The sequence below is a fragment of the Dipodomys spectabilis genome, unplaced genomic scaffold, assembly GCF_019054845.1.
Source record: "Dipodomys spectabilis isolate Male_0828 unplaced genomic scaffold, ASM1905484v1 ptg000340l, whole genome shotgun sequence".
In the NCBI taxonomy this organism is placed as follows: Eukaryota; Metazoa; Chordata; class Mammalia; order Rodentia; family Heteromyidae; genus Dipodomys; species Dipodomys spectabilis.
This window is the reverse complement of record NW_024871017.1, coordinates 1,469,300-1,490,897: the sequence shown is the minus strand read 5'-3', so window position 1 is coordinate 1,490,897 and position 21,598 is coordinate 1,469,300. Positions and strand designations below refer to the sequence as shown.

The 21,598-nt window shown below is 49.1% G+C and overlaps 2 protein-coding genes across 4 annotated transcripts in view; one reads left to right on the top strand and one right to left on the bottom strand.

Moving 5' to 3' along the window:
- Nucleotides 1-21,598, bottom strand: part of Med12l (mediator complex subunit 12L) — a 231,938-nt gene that overhangs the window by 31,024 nt on the left and 179,316 nt on the right. For both annotated transcript variants that reach the window (XM_042665626.1, XM_042665625.1), the window contains 8 exons: nucleotides 20,969-21,130; nucleotides 17,052-17,163; nucleotides 13,853-13,942; nucleotides 7,877-7,986; nucleotides 7,606-7,741; nucleotides 6,610-6,771; nucleotides 4,430-4,792; nucleotides 659-815 (listed from right to left, as the gene is read on the bottom strand). In XM_042665626.1, the coding sequence (XP_042521560.1) occupies nucleotides 659-815; nucleotides 4,430-4,792; nucleotides 6,610-6,771; nucleotides 7,606-7,741; nucleotides 7,877-7,986; nucleotides 13,853-13,942; nucleotides 17,052-17,163; nucleotides 20,969-21,130 (1,292 nt within the window). The remainder of the gene's footprint in view (nucleotides 1-658; nucleotides 816-4,429; nucleotides 4,793-6,609; nucleotides 6,772-7,605; nucleotides 7,742-7,876; nucleotides 7,987-13,852; nucleotides 13,943-17,051; nucleotides 17,164-20,968; nucleotides 21,131-21,598) is intronic.
- Nucleotides 6,174-21,598, top strand: part of P2ry12 (purinergic receptor P2Y12) — a 51,226-nt gene continuing 35,801 nt past the window's right edge. Inside the window, exons 1-2 of one of the 2 annotated variants that reach the window (XM_042665655.1) lie at nucleotides 6,174-6,239; nucleotides 7,026-7,152. The gene's annotated coding sequence lies outside the window, so the exon portion shown is untranslated. Of the gene's footprint in view, nucleotides 6,240-6,853; nucleotides 7,153-21,598 lie in introns of those variants that run through there. The other variant, XM_042665654.1, reaches the window with a different exon arrangement.

Here is a 21,598-nt window from a genome sequence, read left to right as displayed (position 1 = left end):
CCACACCTTACCCTTTCATAAAGAGCAGTTCATAGGACAGACAGCTGACCAAATGGCTACCCGACATTACTTCAGACTCAGCACCAGAGGCAGCCCAAGTTAGAGCCATCCACAGAGACCGTGTGGGAGGTGAGGCGGGATCCCAGAGAGGTGGGCGGCCCGGCCACACTATGCTCACACGGTCCATTCACAGAAAGAGAATAGGAATGTGATAGGTCAGTCAGTTTCTTGTATGGTTTGGGTTTTTTTAACTGTATTTTTTTGGTCTTTTCTTTTTTTTGTACTGGGGATCGAACCCAGGACGTTGCACTTGCTAGGCAAGCACTTTGTCACTGAGCCACATCCCAGCCCTCAGTTTCTTTTAATGTTCATAACTCTTCTACAGTCTTTACCTCTGAAGAAATATAAGGTTATGAAATCTTTCTATGCTGCCCAGGATGGCTTCAAACTCCTAGGCTCAGCCTCCAGAGTATCAAAAGACTACAAAAGTGCCCTACTGCACCTGGCTGAATCTTATTCAGAAGGAAAGATACTTTGAGTGAAGGGAATTGCTGAAATGTCAGCTGAGCTCTCAAGGTCTTAAGTTTTGTAACGTTCTCAGGGTAAAAGCAAAGAGAACCTCATCTAAGAGTGACCTAACTGCGTTTTTGTTACATACCTGGAGTAAGAGACTGGTTCTGAAGGAAGAAGGCAGGCTGCGGGGGCTGGCCCACGAGGTTGTAACCCCACACGGTGGACGGTGCGTGGTGCATCACTTGGGAGGAAATGGGTGAGTAATTAGGAGGTACTCGGTATATGTTGCTCTGTGGATACTCCTTCAACATAAAGATTAAAAAGAAAGTTTGAATCGACATATCCCACGCTAATGAATTATTTGAGATACTTCCTATGTCTGTGTAAAGGGGAAGGGGGAAGTGAACACAGGAGTCAGACCTTTTCCTTTACTTGAGTGCAGCTTGGTAGCAGGACATCTGCCTCTCATGCACAAGCCTCACAGTAAAAACCAAATCAAACCAAACCAAAAAGAAACCACTTATCTTTTTTCTTTTTTTGGTCCGGTCATGGGTCTTGAACTCTGGGCCTGGACACTGTCCCTCAGCTCTTCAGCTCAAGGCTAGCACTCTACCACTTGAGCCCAGCACCACTTCCGGCTTTTTTTTTTTTTTTTGCTTATGTGGTGCTAAGGAATTGAACCCAGGGCCTCAGGTATGCAAGGCAAACGCTCTACCACTGAGCCATCTTCCTAGCCCCCGAAACCACTTATCTTGCAGTGGCCAGAGAAGAAAAATATCTTCTGTCAGTTCTTTAAAAAATTAGAAATGCACTCAGAATGCCAATACTGAGCAAGATTAACTACAAGCACCTTCCTTGATAAGGCTCTTGATAATCATCTCAGAAGGCCATCCCCAGGGTCTTGGGCCTCGAGGACATTTGTATCAGAAAGGCCCACAATGATTCGGGACTGCTTTCTGCCTAGAAAGCATCTTACTGGAGTCTTTCTACTGCCCTTCCACACAGGTGGGCGCCCCGGTCCCGTGCTGCGGCTTCCTGAGGATCGGAAGCACGTCTGTCATGGTTCCATACGGCACAGGACAGAAGCATGTTCCCTGCCATTTTACACAAGCGTATATGCCACTGAGAGAAGGTGTAGAAAATAAGCTGAATTTGGAGCTTCTGGTGTCTGAGATGAACAGAAGCCAATTCACATGGGCTTCCGTGAGGTTAGAGCTGCTGGTATCTGAAAAGAACAGAACCTGTTTGCACGGGCTGGCAGATTAGTACCCCAGATCAGCAGGAGGCTCAGTTGGGACCACATTGAACAAGCTTTTGAGGTGGAGGAACTTGAGCAGAAGAGTAACCAAGAGGCACTGACACATGAGCATAGGCTATCGGGGAGGAACAGAGAGGTCTTGGTTTTGACACAGGTGAGTTACCCTCAGATGTCTGAACACAAGTCCTTCTTATGCTGTGCAGTAAAAATTCCCCTGGATTTTGTAGAAGGTTACTTCAAATGCTCAAGTATTTATCAGTAGAAAGAAATCCTAAGTACCACATCTTATGTTCCAAAAATCATTTATAAATTGTAATTCAATACATTTCTCAGGGTGTGGAGAAATCCCGGCAGTTTGACTTGAGGCCTCGCGCTGCTAGGCAGGTGAACAGCAACTCAAGCCCCACCACACTCGCTTCAGTTTATTTATGCCCAGGATTGGCATCTGACTATGATCTTCCTACCTCTGCCTCCCAAGTAGCCAGGACTACCGGTATGTACCACCACATCTAGCCCGGTTTCTGATATTTGAAAGAAAACGTCATCATTGGTAAGGAATATGAGGTAGAAAGCAAGAAAGACAGCATTTACAATTAGGTCTACTTATCTCTCATAAAATCTGATATGGAAAAGAAGCAGAAGTGCAAGAGAGCAAGATAATAGGAAAATAAGGAATCTCTAGATCACCATATTGGGCATCATATGTAAATTAACACAGGGAAAAAGAAAAGTTTTGTTTTTTTTTTTTTTGGTCTGGTCGTGGGGCCTGAACTCTGGGCCTGGGCGCTGCCCCTCAGCTCTTCAGCTCAAGGCTAGCGCTCTACCACTTGAGCCACAGCGCCACTTCCGGCTTTTTTTTTTCATTTTGCTTATGTGGTGCTGAGGAATCGAACCCAGGGCCTCAGGCATGCAAGGCAAGCACTCTACCACTGAGCCACCTTCCCAGCCCAACTTTTTTTTGTTTTTGTTTTTTGCTTTTTTCTTTTTGCTTATGTGGTGCTGAGGAATGGAACCCAGGACCTCATGCATGCAAGGCAAGTGCTCTACCACTGAGCCACCTTCCCAGCCCCAAAAGAAAAGTTTTGTTATGTTAATGTATTGCAAATTTTGTCAACTACCCAAAATTACAGGATTTGATATTTCAAAAAATTAAGGTTTCAATCTGGGAAATGATGAGGCACTGAGATTTAACCCAGAATTATCTACGAGAAGCAGCTCTTGGTGTATTTGTGAAAGTTTTAACATGGAATTATTTCAGTGAAATGGAGTTTAGATAAGGATATGGCAGTTAATGGCTCTGAGAAGCAGTTCAAGTGGAGGGGGAACCCAACTCAGTCCACCTGTTATGTTGTGCCATCCAGTTAAACGTCACAGAAACGAGTAAGAGCTGTCTCAGAGCGGATGGACGTGGGGACACAGGCCCAGTAGTGAGTCTCACCCTCGCTGCTAAGGAGTGTACGGACTTCCAGGGACGTGGGGACATACAGGCCCAGTAGTGAGTCTCACCCTCGCTGATAAGGAGCGTATGGACTTCCAGGGACGTGGGGACATACAGGCCCAGTAGTGAGTCTCACCCTCGCTGCTAAGTAGCGTACGGACTTCCAGGGACGTGGGGACACAGGACCAGTAGCGAGTCTCACCCTCGCTGCTAAGTAGCGTACGGACTTCCAGGGACGTGGGGACACAGGACCAGTAGCGAGTCTCACCCTCGCTGCTAAGGAGTGTACGGACTTCCGGGACATGGGGACACAGGCCCAGTAGTGAGTCTCACCCTCGCTGCTAAGGAGTGTACGGACTTCCAGGGACGTGGGGACACAGGCCCAGTAGTGGGTCTCACCCTCGCTGCTAAGGAGTGTACGGACTTCCAGGGACGTGGGGACACAGGCCCAGTAGTGGGTCTCACCCTCGCTGCTAAGGAGTGTACGGACTTCCAGGGACGTGGGGACACAGGCCCAGTAGTGAGTCTCACCCTCGCTGATAAGGAGCGTATGGACTTCCAGGGACGTGGGGACATACAGGCCCAGTAGTGAGTCTCACCCTCGCTGCTAAGTAGCGTACGGACTTCCAGGGACGTGGGGACACAGGACCAGTAGCGAGTCTCACCCTCGCTGCTAAGTAGCGTACGGACTTCCAGGGACGTGGGGACACAGGACCAGTAGCGAGTCTCACCCTCGCTGCTAAGGAGTGTACGGACTTCCGGGACATGGGGACACAGGCCCAGTAGTGAGTCTCACCCTCGCTGCTAAGGAGTGTACGGACTTCCAGGGACGTGGGGACACAGGCCCAGTAGTGGGTCTCACCCTCGCTGCTAAGGAGTGTACGGACTTCCAGGGACGTGGGGACACAGGCCCAGTAGTGGGTCTCACCCTCGCTGCTAAGGAGTGTACGGACTTCCAGGGACGTGGGGACACAGGCCCAGTAGTGAGTCTCACCCTCGCTGCTAAGGAGTGTACGGACTTCCAGGGACGTGGGGACACAGGCCCAGTAGTGGGTCTCACCCTCGCTGCTAAGGAGTGTACGGACTTCCAGGGACGTGGGGACACAGGCCCAGTAGTGAGTCTCACCCTCGCTGCTAAGGAGTGTACGGACTTCCAGGGACATGAGGACACAGGCCCCCCTTGCTCCTAACGCGCCACGCTCTCCTGGCTTCCTACTCACATCCACGCGCGAGCCGCACTTGGTCTTGCGCTTCCTGCCCTTTGTCTTCTTCTCTTCATCGGCTGGGTTTTTCCCGGGATCTGACAGCTCAGCTGATTTCCTTTCTGGTTCCTGAGAAACGGGAGATGTGGGCTCTTCCTCTTCCTCCTCGGGAGGCAGGGGCAGCGGCTCCAGGTAGTAGCTCCGGGGCTTGGGCGTGGGGTGTGTGTGGTACAGAAGGAGGTGGTGCTGCTCCTCGTATCTGATTACTCTTCGATCCACACGGACAGTCCCAAACCAGGCCCAGGAGAGAGGAGCTGGGTTCTTCTGGCCCTCAAACAAGTCCCATGGGGACACCTTCTGCTTGGTAGATACCTGGAGCCCCTGGGGTAGGATGGTGCGTGGTGAGAATGTGTTCAGATCTTGCCCTGAATCACAGGCAGCCTGCTTAATACCTAGCACTCAGCACACCAGACTGCAGAGCTAGGTCACTCACAAAAAGGCAGTGCCTACAATTCAGACCTTTATGTTCAGTTCTATAGTTCTTCGCTTGATGCTACACATAAGCAACACAAGTAGTATATGTTGCTTAAAATCCATTTTTCATTTATCTTTTCAAAGAATAATCTTTTTAAATAAAGAATACTGAAAAGCTAGTCTTACTAATACAAATTATAATCAGTAATCTATTTTTTATGTTTGAGACAATATAAAACTTAAGAGCCAAAACACACTTGGTCCCTAAGTGGTTTCCTATTAACTTCAATCCAAACCTGCATGGACTTGATTCAACATGGAGACCTTTCACATACTTCACGAGCCAGATTATCATCATCATCATCATCATCTATTTTTAAATTTGGTGCCAGTGCTAGGGCCTGAGCTCAGGGCCTGGGTGCTGTCCCCCTGAGCTAGTGTTCTACCACTTGAGCCATGGCTCCACTTGCAGATCTTCTGGTATCTTACGGGTGATAACAGACTCATGGAGTTTTCTCCCCTGGCTTGGCTGGTTTGAACTATGATCTTCAGACTTCAGCTTCCTGCGTAGCTAGGATTACAGTGAACATCCTGTGACCGGCCATAAGCCAGATTCTGAACAAAGCAACAGGATGACAGAATTACATTACAGAAGCAATTATAGAAGTCTTTCCAGTCCAGCTTGTCTCTACTAACTCCAGAAAAACACAATTCTGCTTCTGAGTTATGTTAAATAAGAAATTCAACATTATTTGTTAGTGTCTCTTAGAACATTTCCTAGTGTACCAAGTTAAATATATTTCTCCTCAAAAACAAGCATTCATTCAGTCTATAAGATGAGAACCCTCCTTGTTCTTATCTACACGTAATCTGCCACTGATGACTTCTTCCAACACCAAGGTTCAATTAATTTCCCTTAATATGTGTCTTGAGACGAAATCATTTTCTAGGTATAAAGACCACATTACCACCAAATGGATTCTACAAGTCCCACTGCTGGAGAACTGAAACACAACTTGACCTGATCCTAGCTTTTTCCTTTGTAGAACTACACTGGAACTGGGTACACGGGCTTCTCTGATTGATGGCAGCATTAAGTCACACTCTCCTACATTTCCTAGTGTCCCCAGTGCTCTCTACCGTGACATACAAATCTTATTGTACTGTGGTTCCCTGCTTCCTCTAGAAAGCAGGGTGTTGGGAGCTCCGCTTTTATTTCTGAGATTGCATCATGTCTGACTGCCTAATGTCCACTGAAAGATCATCTGACTATTTTTGTTCTCTTGTAGAGAACTTTCTTCAAAACAATGTCCTGAACTACTAAAGAAGATCCTCTCTCAAAATGCAAAAACACGTAAGTATTAAGTAATTTTTACTTGAAACGGCTTATTAGCACAAGACACTATTTATCAATAAAATCTTTCTTGCATAAAGATACAGTACTTCCAATTATGAAATAAAATCAGAACTGGTCTTTGCTTTCATTTTCTTAAACTTTAGTTTCTCCTTGGTGGATTTCAGAAATCTATTATATTTAGGTAAAGATTTTAAATGAGTATCTTACAAAATATGATGTTTACTATAGTGCATAACAAAAATATCCCCTAAATTTTTTAAGAAACTATAATGTTGAGATGTTTTATGTACTTTCTAGGAAGATTAAAAAATTACTTCATTTCTGTAAATAAGATGTATTTATTTATGAGACAAACATTTACACTTGCCTGTTTTTTATCGATAGAGTCAAATCCAGCAATTTTGTTTCCTTTTGTGTCTATCAAAGAACCCATAGGCTCACAAGTGATGACATCACATGTCTGTTTTGGCAAAGGTAGCAACTGTTGAACTTTATCAATGCTTTCCGACCGCTTGTCTCCAAGCTCTTTCTATAAAAACAGAGAAAGAAAAGAGGAGAAGGAGAGGAGAAGGAGAGGGAGGGAAGTGGGGAGGAAGGAGAAAGGGAAAGGGAGGGAGAAATAAAATGGCAACTCATATAAATTACAGTGAAGGCAAAAGTTAACAGGAAGGAAGTTCCTTCATAAACAGTTCCTTCTTCACAGCTAGCATGTTCTTTAACCCTGAAATATGCCATGGAACAGTTCCAAATCAGTACCATGTTTCATTTCTTCTATTCAAGTAGAAAACAGAAGACGGACAAAGGCAGTCTTGTTGCACAACATCACAGAGCTGAAATGACAAACATTTGGGCGCCGAAGGCAGGAGCTGCAGCAGAGAACACACTCTCGCACCCAGGGGCGGACCACAAGGTAACCATCCGTTATTTTACTGACAAAGTCGTCAGATACGCTTCTTTCCTTCCTTGTACTGTGTGTTTATAGTTTATTTCAAAGAGAGTTAGTCAAATAAATCAGATGTTCAAATATTAATCGATGCTGATTGTTTAACTACATGAGCAAGTCCAAGCATGGATTCATCCTAAATCTTATTTTGGCATTTTGGTTAAGTTTTGATAATGAATTATTTCTAAAATAACTTAAAAATTAGACATGCTCTGCGAATGAAGAATCTATAGATTCTCGTGACATGCTTGTAACTTTGGGGCCTGGCAAGTGGGGCCTGGCAATAATTAGCAATCACATCACTTTACGTCGAATGTGTAAGCATTTAAATTACTGAGTAATAATTTACAGAAAATGCATTCATTAGACAAGAAACCCACAATCACCTTGAATGTATACCACAAGCTGGTCACAACTTACTTTCAGTTTCTTCACCAGGTTCATGTATGCTCGTTTATTCTCTTCAGACCCCCCTGGGGATGCGTTTGATAGATCAGAGGCTAAGGTCCCATTGATTAGGACACCCAGCATGTCAAGAACTGTGGTGAATAACTCACTAAGAGGCAAAACAAAACAACAGTTTTAGTCCTAAAAGGAACGAAGCTACGCTTAACTGCTATGGAAGGCACACTAGAGTGTGGCGGCATCTGTCCTCAGGACATCAGCGCCAGAGTGTGGGGTGAGCACATACTTGTTAGTGTGCATGTCAACGGCTCCCGAGGTGATTATCTGCAGAAACAGGAGGGCCCAGTCCGTGGTCCACTGAGCACTCCTCTGCACGGTGTCGAACATGCCTCCCACCTAGCACACAAACACAGCCCAGAGTCTGGATTCAGAAAAAGAGAGAACGCCACACCCACCACATCCCACCCACCACACCCACCAGGCCACGCCCACCACACCCACCAGGCCACGCCCACCACACCCACCACATCACACCTACCACACCCACCAGGCCACTCCCACTACACCCACCAGGTCACGCCCACCACACCCACCAGGTCACGCCCACTACACCACCACATCACACCCACTACACCACATCACACCCACTACACCACCACACCACACCCACTACACCACATCACACCCACTACACCACCACACCACACCCACTACACCACATCACACCCACTACACCACATCACACCCACTACACCACGTCACACCGACTACACCACGTCACACCCACTACACCACCACACCACACCCACTACACCACATCACACCCACTACACCACATCACATCACATCCACTACACCACATCACACCCACTACACCACATCACACCCACTACACCACCACACCACACCCACTACACCACATCACACCCACTACACCACATCACATCACACCCACTACACCACCACATCACACCCACTACACCACCACATCACACCCACTACACCATGTCACACCCACTACACCACATCACACCCACTACACCACATCACACCCACTACACCACATCACACCCACTACACCACCACACCACACCCACTACACCACATCACACCCACTACACCACATCACACCCACTACACCACATCACACCCACTACACCACATCACACCCACTACACCACCACACCACACCCACTACACCACCACATCACATCACACCCACTACACCACATCACACCACACCCACTACACCACACCACACCCACTACACCACATTACACCACACCCACTACACCACACCACACCCACTACACCACCACACCCACTACACCACCACATCACACCCACTACACCACATCACACCCACTATACCACATCACACCCACTACACCACATCACACCACACCCACTACACCACCACACCACACCCACTACACCACATCACACCCACTACACCACATCACATCACACCCACTACACCACATCACACCCACTACACCACATCACACCCACTACACCACGTCACACCCACTACACCACGTCACACCCACTACACCACATCACACCCACTACACCACATCACACCCACTATACCACATCACACCCACTACACCACATCACACCCACTACACCACCACACCCACTACACCACCATACCCACTACACCACATCACACCCACTACACCACATCACACCCACTACACCACATCACACCACACCCACTACACCACATCACACCCACTACACCACATCACACCCACTACACCACATCACACCCACTACACCACATCACACCCACTACACCACCACACCACACCCACTACACCACATCACACCCACTACACCACCACACCCACTATACCACATCACACTCACTACACCACATCACACCCACTACACCACGTCACACCCACTACACCACATCACACCCACTACACCACCACACCCACTACACCACATCACACCCACTACACCACATCACACCACACCCACTACACCACACCACACCCACTACACCACCACACCCACTACACCACATCACACTCACTACACCACATCACACCACACCCACTACACCACACCACACCCACTACACCACCACACCCACTACACCACATCACACTCACTACACCACATCACATCACACCCACTACACCACATCACACCCACTACACCACCACACCCACTATACCACATCACACCCACTACACCACATCACACCCACTACACCACATCACACCCACTACACCACGTCACACCGACTACACCACGTCACACCCACTATACCACATCACACCCACTATACCACATCACACTCACTACACCACATCACACCCACTATACCACATCACACTCACTACACCACATCACACCCACTACACCACCACACCCACTACACCACATCACACCCACTACACCACATCACACCCACTACACCACCACACCCACTACACCACCACACCCACTACACCACATCATACCCACTACACCACATCACACCCACTACACCACGTCACACCCACTACACCACATCACACCCACTACACCACATCACACCCACTACACCACATCACACCCACTACACCACCACATCACACCCACTACACCACATCACACCCACTACACCACATCACACTCACTACACCACCACATCACACCCACTACACCACATCACACCACACCCACTACACCACCACATCACACCCACTACACCACATCACACTCACTACACCACACCACACCCACTACACCACATCACACCACACCCACTACACCACATCACACCCACTACACCACATCACACCCACTATACCACATCACACCCAATACACCACGTCACACCGACTACACCACATCACACCCACTACACCACCACATCACACCCACTACACCACATCACACCCACTACACCACATCACACCCACTACACCACATCACACCCACTACACCACACCACACCCACTATACCACATCACACCCACTACACCACATCACACCCACTATACCACATCACACCCACTACACCACGTCACACCCACTACACCACATCACACCCACTACACCACATCACACCCACTACACCACATCACACCCACTACACCACATCACACCCACTACACCACATCACACCCACTACACCACCACACCACACCCACTACACCACATCACACGCACTACACCACATCACACCCACTACACCACCACACCACACCCACTACACCACATCACACCACACCCACTACACCACATCACACCCACTACACCACATCACACCACACCCACTACACCACATCACACCACACCCACTACACCACCACACCCACTACACCACATCACACCCACTACACCACATCACACCCACTACACCACATCACACCCACTACACCACATCACACCCACTACACCACCACACCACACCCACTACACCACATCACACGCACTACACCACATCACACCCACTACACCACCACACCACACCCACTACACCACATCACACCACACCCACTACACCACATCACACCCACTACACCACATCACACCCACTACACCACACCACACCCACTATACCACATCACACCCACTACACCACATCACACCCACTATACCACATCACACCCACTACACCACGTCACACCCACTACACCACATCACACCCACTACACCACATCACACCCACTACACCACATCACACCCACTACACCACATCACACCACACCCACTACACCACATCACACCCACTACACCACATCACACCCACTACACCACATCACACGCACTACACCACATCACACCCACTACACCACCACACCACACCCACTACACCACATCACACCACACCCACTACACCACCACACCCACTACACCACATCACACCCACTACACCACATCACACCCACTACACCACATCACACCACACCCACTACACCACATCACACCCACTACACCACATCACACCCACTACACCACCACACCACACCCACTACACCACGTCACACGCACTACACCACATCACACCCACTACACCACCACACCACACCCACTACACCACATCACACCACACCCACTACACCACCACATCACACCCACTACACCACATCACATCACACCCACTACACCACATCACACCCACTACACCACGTCACACCGACTACACCACGTCACACCCACTACACCACATCACACCCACTACACCACCACACCCACTACACCACCACATCACACCCACTACACCACATCACACCCACTACACCACATCACACTCACTACACCACATCACATCACACCCACTACACCACATCACACCCACTACACCACGTCACACCCACTACACCACATCACACCCACTACATCACCACACCCACTACACCACATCACACCCACTACACCACCACACCCACTACACCACCACATCACACCCACTACACCACATCACACTCACTACACCACATCACATCACACCCACTACACCACATCACACTCACTACACCACATCACATCACACCCACTACACCACATCACACCCACTACACCATCACACCCACTACACCACATCACACCCACTACACCACATCACACCCACTACACCACCACATCACACCCACTACACCACATCACACCCACTACACCACATCACACCCACTACACCACACCACACCCACTACACCACATCACACCCACTACACCACATCACACCCACTACACCACATCACACCCACTACACCACGTCACACCCACTACACCACATCACACCACACCCACTACACCACATCACACCCACTACACCACATCACACCCACTACACCACCACATCACACCCACTACACCACATCACACCCACTACACCACGTCACACCCACTACACCACATCACACCCACTACACCACATCACACCACACCCACTACACCACATCACACCCACTACACCACGTCACACCCACTACACCACATCACACCCACTACACCACCACACCACACCCACTACACCACATCACACCCACTACACCACATCACACTCACTACACCACCACACCCACTACACCACATCACACCCACTACACCATCACACCCACTACACCACCACATCACACCTACACCACATCACACCCACTACACCACATCATACCCACTACACCACATCACACCCACTACACCACATCACACCCACTACACCACACCACACCCACTACACCACATCACACCCACTACACCACATCACACCCACTACACCACCACACCCACTACACCACCACACCCACTACACCACATCACACCCACTACACCACATCACACCCACTACACCACATCACACCACACCCACTACACCTCCACATCACACCTACTATACCACCACATTACACCCACTACCCCAGTCACACCCACAAATTGTCATTAGTTGAAAAAAGAAAGGTTTCTATACTCTGCTTATTATGAATTACTCTTGTTTTCCTCACTTAGCTATGAGTTTATCACTATTTTGTGTTACTTCAGCATTTGTTTGGTCAAAAACTGAATGAAGATCAATGAGCGTGGACACTCATAATATTAGATTTCTTTCCTTTGTCTTTCATGATGTTCAGTTTATAATGTAATTGCAATTACATTAAATCTGATCACTGTCCAAACTATGTGATCCAACTACCTGCAGCTGACATGTTTAATCTAAGCGTGTGGTGATAACACCTTTGAAAACACCTGCTAACCCAGAAGCAGTGCTTCTGAACTCAGTGGAGCTTTTCCCCTCAGGCTGCCAGCTCCTAGGTGTGGGGCTTAGGCTAAAAGTTAAGTCAAGACACCAGGCAAGGTGCCACTGACGGTGCTGTTGGGGTTAGCTCAGTAGGAAAGGACAAGTCCAAGGAATGTACCATGTTTGAGAAATGAATGATTCCCATCAAACAGCCTTGTGAAATTGGTATTTGTGATCAATGTGATAGAAAGTCATAATTCTGAGTTGAAGGATTTTATGGCTTTTAAATTCATCTGGTGAAAACTAACATATCCTGAAGTAGCAGTTTTTCTAGAACACCTCTAAGCACAAACTAAGAGAAAGAGACCTTTGTTAAAGAAAACAAATAATGCTTCAAACTTTGACTACTGTCTAGAACTTGACCCAGACAGGAAGGAAGGTGGCAGGGAGTGCAGAGATTTGAAGGAAAGGGGAAGCAGTTGCTGAGGCCTGCTGTCCACGCTGCCCGCAGCCCCGCTGGACCTGGAGCGCCTTCCACACAGAAAGGGGCCATTACAGGAAGCACAGGAAGCACCCTACCAGATTTAAGCGGAGCTGCAAGGCCTCGTGCACCGCCTGCCGTGCCTTTATGTCAGCCTGGTCGCGCTCTTCCCTCCAGTTACTTAAGATCTGAAAGCAGAAAAGAGAAAAAGAAAGGGAGAGACCAAACCCTTTCTCTCTGAAAACTGCTCTGATTTCCTCACAAAAAGGTCAGCGGAACTTGCTCCTGACAGCCCCAAACAATGTTTTAGCTTTCACAAATTAACAAAGAAAGCTTAATAAAATTCTAGTTTTCCTCCTTTTTCACAAGCAGAGAATCTGTTGATACAGACAGTATCATTAAGCCTGGGGAAATGCCTTAGAAGGCCATTAAACATTAACAAAAAAAGTTAACCACACTATTTAAAAACTGGGGACATAGAATGAAAATTTCGCATTGGTCCCAGGCTATATTTCCAGGGACCTGCTATGAGTGAACACACTGCAGAGGGGACACAGCGCAGGGCGAGGGGCAGAGTGACAGTGAACATGGACTTACACCTACACAGTGACCCAAACGGACTGGGAAACAAAATGCAGGCTAGGCTGGCATCTGACACGAGCCTCTTCCAGCCAACAGCTGGGCTCCATGGATGCAGCTTCCACCCATGTGACGGCGTAGCTGGTGCCGTGGTGGAGAGCAGTCAACGCCATTAGTCCAAACAACTAGTACAGATTTATTAGTCCACATTTCAAAGTTTTTATTGCTTCCTGGGATTTCAATCAGGCCCTCAACACTAGCTAAGCAGGAGCTCTACCACGGAGCCATACTTTACCCACTTTTCCCACTGGTTATTTGGCCAGAGTGCATATCTGAACCTTCATCTTATTTTATACTTCCCGGTAGCTGGAATGACAGGTGTATGACCCCCTCCATCCCCCACCATCCCGACTGGGTTCTTCTATTGAGACGGAGTCTGGCAGACTTATCTGCTCAGTTGGTCGGGAACCATCAGCCAGAGTGGCAGGTGTCTGCACTGCACTCAGCTGCTGGCTGTTCTAGAAGTGCCTTCTGTGAATGCCCAGGCTTGCCGTGAACCGTGATCCTCTATCTCAACCATTCAAGTAGCTAAGACTGCAGCTGTGGACCACCAGAACTCGACCCAGACCTTGTGAATTTCATTTTGATGTAAATATAAGGAGCTTAGATACTGGAGGTGTAGGTGATTCGTATTTCAGAAGTAGAACTATATTTCACATGAGTAGCTATGTGGAGAAAAGATCTCCTAGATCCAGCAGTGAGAGATGGCAAAGAGAACGGAGCAGGATTCAGTATCCTTGTTCTCGTCCATCCACTGCCACACAGGAGAGGACCTGGTACCATAAACACAGTGCCATGAGGCGGGGCTCACTGCCCAGCCAACCTGGTACCATACAACACAGTGCCACGAGGCGGGGCTCACTGCCCAGCCAACCTGGCCACTGCTCTTGATTGACACTCAAAACTTTCTGAGTCATTTAGTTTCTAGGCAGTACATAAACAGTGTCCCAAACAGATATCCAAAGAGCCATGGTGGCTAAAAAAGCCATATCCAAACTCGAGGAATACATTAAAATGCCTCCTGGTGCAGCCAGCGAGCTGGCATCAGACCCGCGGCAGACCCATACAAATACATTCCTGAACCCTCCCGGCTCAGGCCAGGCCAGGCTGCTGGGGTGCAGGGTCACAGAGGTCACATCCCTGCTCCGCCCAGGCAGACTGTCTTCTCCAGAGGGCACAGCACACGGCCTGCCCCAAAGTTCTCGACACTACGCACATCTCAATGGGCATGTCTATCTACCTTGTCACGTGGGTCACTGATGCTGTAACACTGTGAACCTGTGAGTGGTACTTGTGGCGGGCGTTCTGAGGAACACCAGGTGGGAGAAGAGGGCGTGGATTACAGTGCCCAGCATCCACTGAAACCATGGTGCATCCTTATTCGTTAAAGCACAGCACATCGTCAGGGAGACGCTGGCTGCACCCTACATGGTGCATCCTTATTGGTTTCACAAGCACATCGTCAGGGAGACGCTGGCTGCACCCTACATGGTGCATCCTTATCTGTTAAAGCACAAGCACATCGTCAGGGAGATGCTGGCTGCACCCTACATGGTGCATCCTTATCCGTTAAAGCACAGCACATCGTCAGGGAGACGCTGGCTGCACCTTACATGGTGCATCCTTATTCGTTAAAGCACAGCACATCGTCCAGGAGACGCTGGCTGCACCCTACATGGTGCATCCTTATTGGTTTCACAAGCACATCGTCAGGGAGACGCTGGCTGCACCCTACATGGTGCAACCTTATTGGTTTCACAAGCACATCATCAGGGAGACACTGGCTGCACCCTACATGGTGCATCCTTATTCGTTAAAGCACCAGCACATCGTCAGGGAGACACTGGCTGCACCCTACATGGTGCATCCTTATCCGTTAAAGCACCAGCACATCGTCAGGGAGACACTGGCTGCACCCTACATGGTGCATCCTTATTGGTTTCACAAGCACATCGTCAGGGAGACGCTGGCTGCACCTTACATGGTACATCCTTATTGGTTTCACAAGCACATCATCAGGGAGATGCTGGCTGCACCCTACATGGTGCATCCTTATTCGTTAAAGCACCAGCACATCGTCAGGGAGACGCTGGCCGCACCCTACATGGTACATCCTTATTGGTTTCACAAGCACATCATCAGGGAGATGCTGGCTGCACCCTACATGGTGCATCCTTATTCGTTAAAGCACCAGCACATCGTCAGGGAGACGCTGGCTGCACCCTACATGGTGCATCCTTATCCGTTAAAGCACAAGCACATCGTCAGGGAGACGCTGGCTGCACCCTACATGGTGCATCCTTATTCGTTAAAGCACAGCACATCGTCAAGGAGACACTGGCTGCACCCTACATGGTGCATCCTTATTGGTTTCACAAGCACATCGTCAGGGAGATGCTGGCTGCACCCTACATGGTGCATCCTTATTGGTTTCACAAGCACATCGTCAGGGAGATGCTGGCTGCACCCTACATGGTGCATCCTTATTCGTTAAAGCACCAGCACATCGTCAGGGAGACGCTGGCCGCACCCTACATGGTGCATCCTTATTGGTTTCACAAGCACATCGTCAGGGAGACGCTGGCTGCACCCTACATGGTGCATCCTTATCCGTTAAAGCACCAGCACATCGTCAGGGAGACGCTGGCCGCACCTCACCTGGTTCACTTGATTCTGCAGCGATGTCAGGAGGCCTTCCCGTTGCTCGTCCTGCCCCTTGAGGCAGGTGAGGACCAGGGAGAGGAATGGCTGCTGGCTCAGAAGAGACATGCTGCAAGGGAAGCGACCACGGCAGATCAGTCAGAAAGAGCTAGCCGTCACTCACGTCTTCATTTACTCATATTTATTTCACTATTAAATGAAGGAAAGGGCAGAAAATAGTGACAAGCAAGCAAGCACAGATTAAAACCCAGGCGAGGCTTCTAAATATCTAGATGCGCTCTACTGCCCTGGAAGGCACCGGCAGCCCTGTCGGTGCATGCCGCACGGCAGCGGGCCCCACGAGGGGGAGAGCACCGCACTTGCAGCGTTTTAAATTTTTCATAAGAAAACAGATTAGCTTATATATGGAATAAAGTGAAAATTAAGAAAAGTTTCACTTAAACTTTGATTTTAAAATTCAGAAAACATGCCTCTTAACAGTGTTGATTCTTTGGGGGCTGGCTTTCCTTTTTAGCATACTTTCTTTGTCTTTTTTGCAAGTTATGGGGCTTAAACTCAGGGCCTGGGCACTGTCCCTGAGCTTTTTCTGCTCAAGGTGAGCACTGTATCACTTGAGCCACAGCACCACTTCCAGCCTTTTTGTAGAAGTTTATTGGAGATGAGCATCTCCAGACTTTTCTGCTCAGGCTGGCTTCAAACTGCAGTCCTCAGATCTTAGCCTCCTGAGTAGTTAGGATTACTGGTGTGAGCCCCTAGCACCTGGCTTCAACACATTTCTTAAGACCAAACAGGACTAGCCACAAGGTTGGAGGACCCTAAGAGTGGGATTCCTGCTAGAAGCCGCTAGGGTCCAGGCTCGTCGACAGCACACAGCTTCCACTGATAAAGGGGCTTCAGGATATTTGACAAGAGCCAGGAATGTGTGGTAGAAATCCTGAGGATCCAAGTTAAGCCAGCCTAGGCCAAAATTTACTCTCATCAAGGGCAGCAATGGGAGGGAGGGAATGAGAGGGAAAGGGGGAACAGTTTACACTAAACAAAAGGAAAAATGTACGTATCACCTGATGTGGAAGAAACAGAATATTGTCAAAGCTCATAGAATTCACAAACATTATAGACCACGATAATGACAATTTGCCTTGTGAAGCTTAAAATGTGTTTGTGACTTTAAGTATCACTATCCCACAATACTGTGAAATTTATGAAATCACTTAATCTCAATTAAAAACTATTAAAATTTATTCTCAACAAATAAGCCAACCTAACAGTACATGCCCGTAATCCCAGGTACTTGAGAATTTGAGAAACATAGGTCGGAGGGAGGACCAATGGTCTGAGGACCCCTGCTCCCCAAGATGCACCTGGAAATTAGCTAGGACAAAAGAAGGCTAGGCTGGGGGCGTGGCTCAAGCGGTAGAGCACACGAGACCCTGGGCGCAATCCCCAGTACTAGCTACAAAAGAGAAAGAAGACAAAGAAGACAGACAGTTGGCAAAATTTCTAGTTTCATTGGCATTTAAATAAAGTATCATCAATTAAAGACCAACTGACCCAACAAGCGCTAGAGGGAAAAAAATCTACATGTGTGCTCCAGACCAAAGTATTTCAGTCAGCTTACAATATACAGGCACTGGCCTTTAGTAAGAGGCCAGCAAAGACGGTGTTAACCAGGGGACAAGACACCTCCTGTTCTGAATTCTTACAAAATGGAAGACATGATTACTTTTCCCCTTTACCCCAAAGATGCTAAATTCAATGTGTGATATCTGTTCCTCAGAAATGTTACTTTTTAAAAATTATTGAAAACCTTTAAGGGCAAGCTAGGCACTAGTGGCTCACACCTGTAATCCTAGCTACTCAGGAGGCTGAGATCTGAGGATCGCTGTTCAAAGCCAGCCTGGGCAGGAAAGTCCATGAGATTCTAATCTCCAATGAACCACCAGAAAGTGATGCTGTGGCTCAAGTGATAGAGCACTCGCCTTGAGCTGTAGAGCTGAGGGACAGCGCCCAGACCCAGAGTTCAGGCCCTATGACTGGCAAAAGCAAGCAAGCAAGCAAACAAAAAAAAAAAAAAACCCAAACCTTTAAGGGTATAAAATTAACTAAGAAAATATTAGTTTGGGTTGCTTAGAAAGAGTACTAATTGGAAATGTCAGTAACTATTACAGGGCCTAGCATTCCAAACTTTCAATTATACATGTTTTAAACACGAATATTACCTACCAAGAACTAGAAATAACTAAAACTAACTGTGGGTGTTATGGTGTAATGATGGAGCACCTGCCTAATAGTGTGAACCTCACGCCAGCACCCTCGCCAGACATAGAATGTCCTGCTACCACGACCACGGTCCATTCATCTGAAGTCAAGGTGCTTTTAAAGGCTCAACCATGACTTAGACTCACAGGGAGAACTGAGAGCCAACGCACTCATGACACTGGGTGCCCATATGTTAAGTATTACCACATGGTACTGGAAGCCAGGGTACTAAGTATTACTACATGGTACTGGAAGCCAGGGTACTAAGTATTACCACATGGCACTGGGAGCTGGGGTACTAAGTATTACCACATGGCACTGGTAGCTGGGGTACTAAGTATTACCACATGGCACTGGGAGCCGGGGTACTAAGTATTACCATGTGGAACTGGTAGCTGGGGTACTAAGTATTACCACATGGCACTGGGAGCCGGGGTACTAAGTATTACCATGTGGAACTGGTAGCTGGGGTACTAAGTATTACCATGTGGAACTGGTAGTGGGGGTACTAAGTATTACCACATGGCACTGGGAGCCGGGGTACTATTACTACATGGAACTTTCTGGGAACAGAACCTTGGCTGACAGACCATCTCTGATTCCTTAAACAATGAAATGCCTATGGGTTCTGGGGTCAGGACTGTCAGGTGACAGGGCTCATGGTCTCTGTGGGCTCTGGGGTCAGGACTGTCAGGTGACAGGGCTCATGGTCTCCGTGGGCTCTGGGGTCAGGACTGTCAGGTGGGTGGCAGGGCTCATGGTCTCCGTGGGCTCTGTGGTCAGGACTGTTGGGTGGGTGGCAGGGCTCATGGTCTCCGTGGGCTCTGGGGACAGGACTGTCAGGTGGGTGGCAGGGCTCATGGTCTCCGTGGGCTCTGGGGTCAGGACTGTCAGGTGGCAGGGCTCATGGTCTCCGTGGGCTCTGGGGTCAGGACTGTCGGGTGGGTGGCAGGGCTCATGGTCTCCGTGGGCTCTGGGGTCAGGACTGTTGGGTGGGTGGCAGGGCTCATGGTCTCTGTGGGCTCTGGGGTCAGGACTGTCGGGTGGGTGGCAGGGCTCATGGTCTCCGTGGGCTCTGGGGTCAGGACTGTCAGGTGGCAGGGCTCATGGTCTCCATGGGCTCTGGGGTCAGGACTGTCAGGTGGCAGGGCTCATGGTCTCCGTGGGCTCTGGGGTCAGGACTGTCGGGTGGCAGGGCTCATGGTCTCCGTGGGCTCTGGGGTCAGGACTGTCGGGTGGGTGGCAGGGCTCATGGTCTCCGTGGGCTCTGGGGACAGGACTGTCGGGTGGGTGGCAGGGCTCATGGTCTCCGTGGGCTCTGGGGTCAGGACTGTCGGGTGGGTGGCAGGGCTCATGGTCTCCGTGGGCTCTGGGGTCAGGACTGTCGGGTGGGTGGCAGGGCTCATGGTCTCCGTGGGCTCTGGGGTCAGGACTGTCGGGTGGCAGGGCTCATGGTCTCCGTGGGCTCTGGGGTCAGGACTGTCGGGTGGCAGGGCTCATGGTCTCCGTGGGCTCTGGGGTCAGGACTGTCGGGTGGGTGGCAGGGCTCATGGTCTCCGTGGGCTCTGGGGACAGGACTGTCGGGTGGGTGGCAGGGCTCCCGGCCTCCGTGGTAGAACCAGACACTTCGCAGACACACACCCCTTCAGTCCTACCTTTTCTGCTTCTGTCTGTCTCTCTCCTTCTTTGAAGAGGAGCCCAGGTGCTGCCCCTTCTCTAGCTCTTCTCCAGCAGCCTTCAGCACCCTTCCCTGAACAGAGGTTGGCAGCCTGGCGATGAGGGGGGCCACCAGCCACACGCCCCTGCGCTCTGAGGAACTACAACCAGAGGCAGGTGTTACGCCGTGAAGCAGCCGAGTCTGGCCTCACACAAGGACGGAAGCGCCAACATCACAGTTTGATGTGCAGGACATACTATGCAAAAATTTCCTTCTCATTTCTCAACTATCTTCCTCTTGCCAAAACCAGACATGTGCTTCTGCATTCCATCCACGTGTATGGAGAGCTTGGGGCAGGCATTGTATATGAACTGGTTTTTAGCAGTTCTCTGTGATTTTGGCTTTTTGACTACTAACAATCATTGTGTTGGCAAACAATACACTTGGCTAAATAGTTACACTATCAATTCTTTTAAGCTTTAAAATTCACTAGTTATTGTTTTTACCAAAATGATCAAAGACAGTCAATCAGTCATGATTAAAAGGATTACTTTACAATTCATACACCTACTGGTTCTAATACTGAATGCAAATTACCATGTTATATTACTGAATAACTGCCAAATAA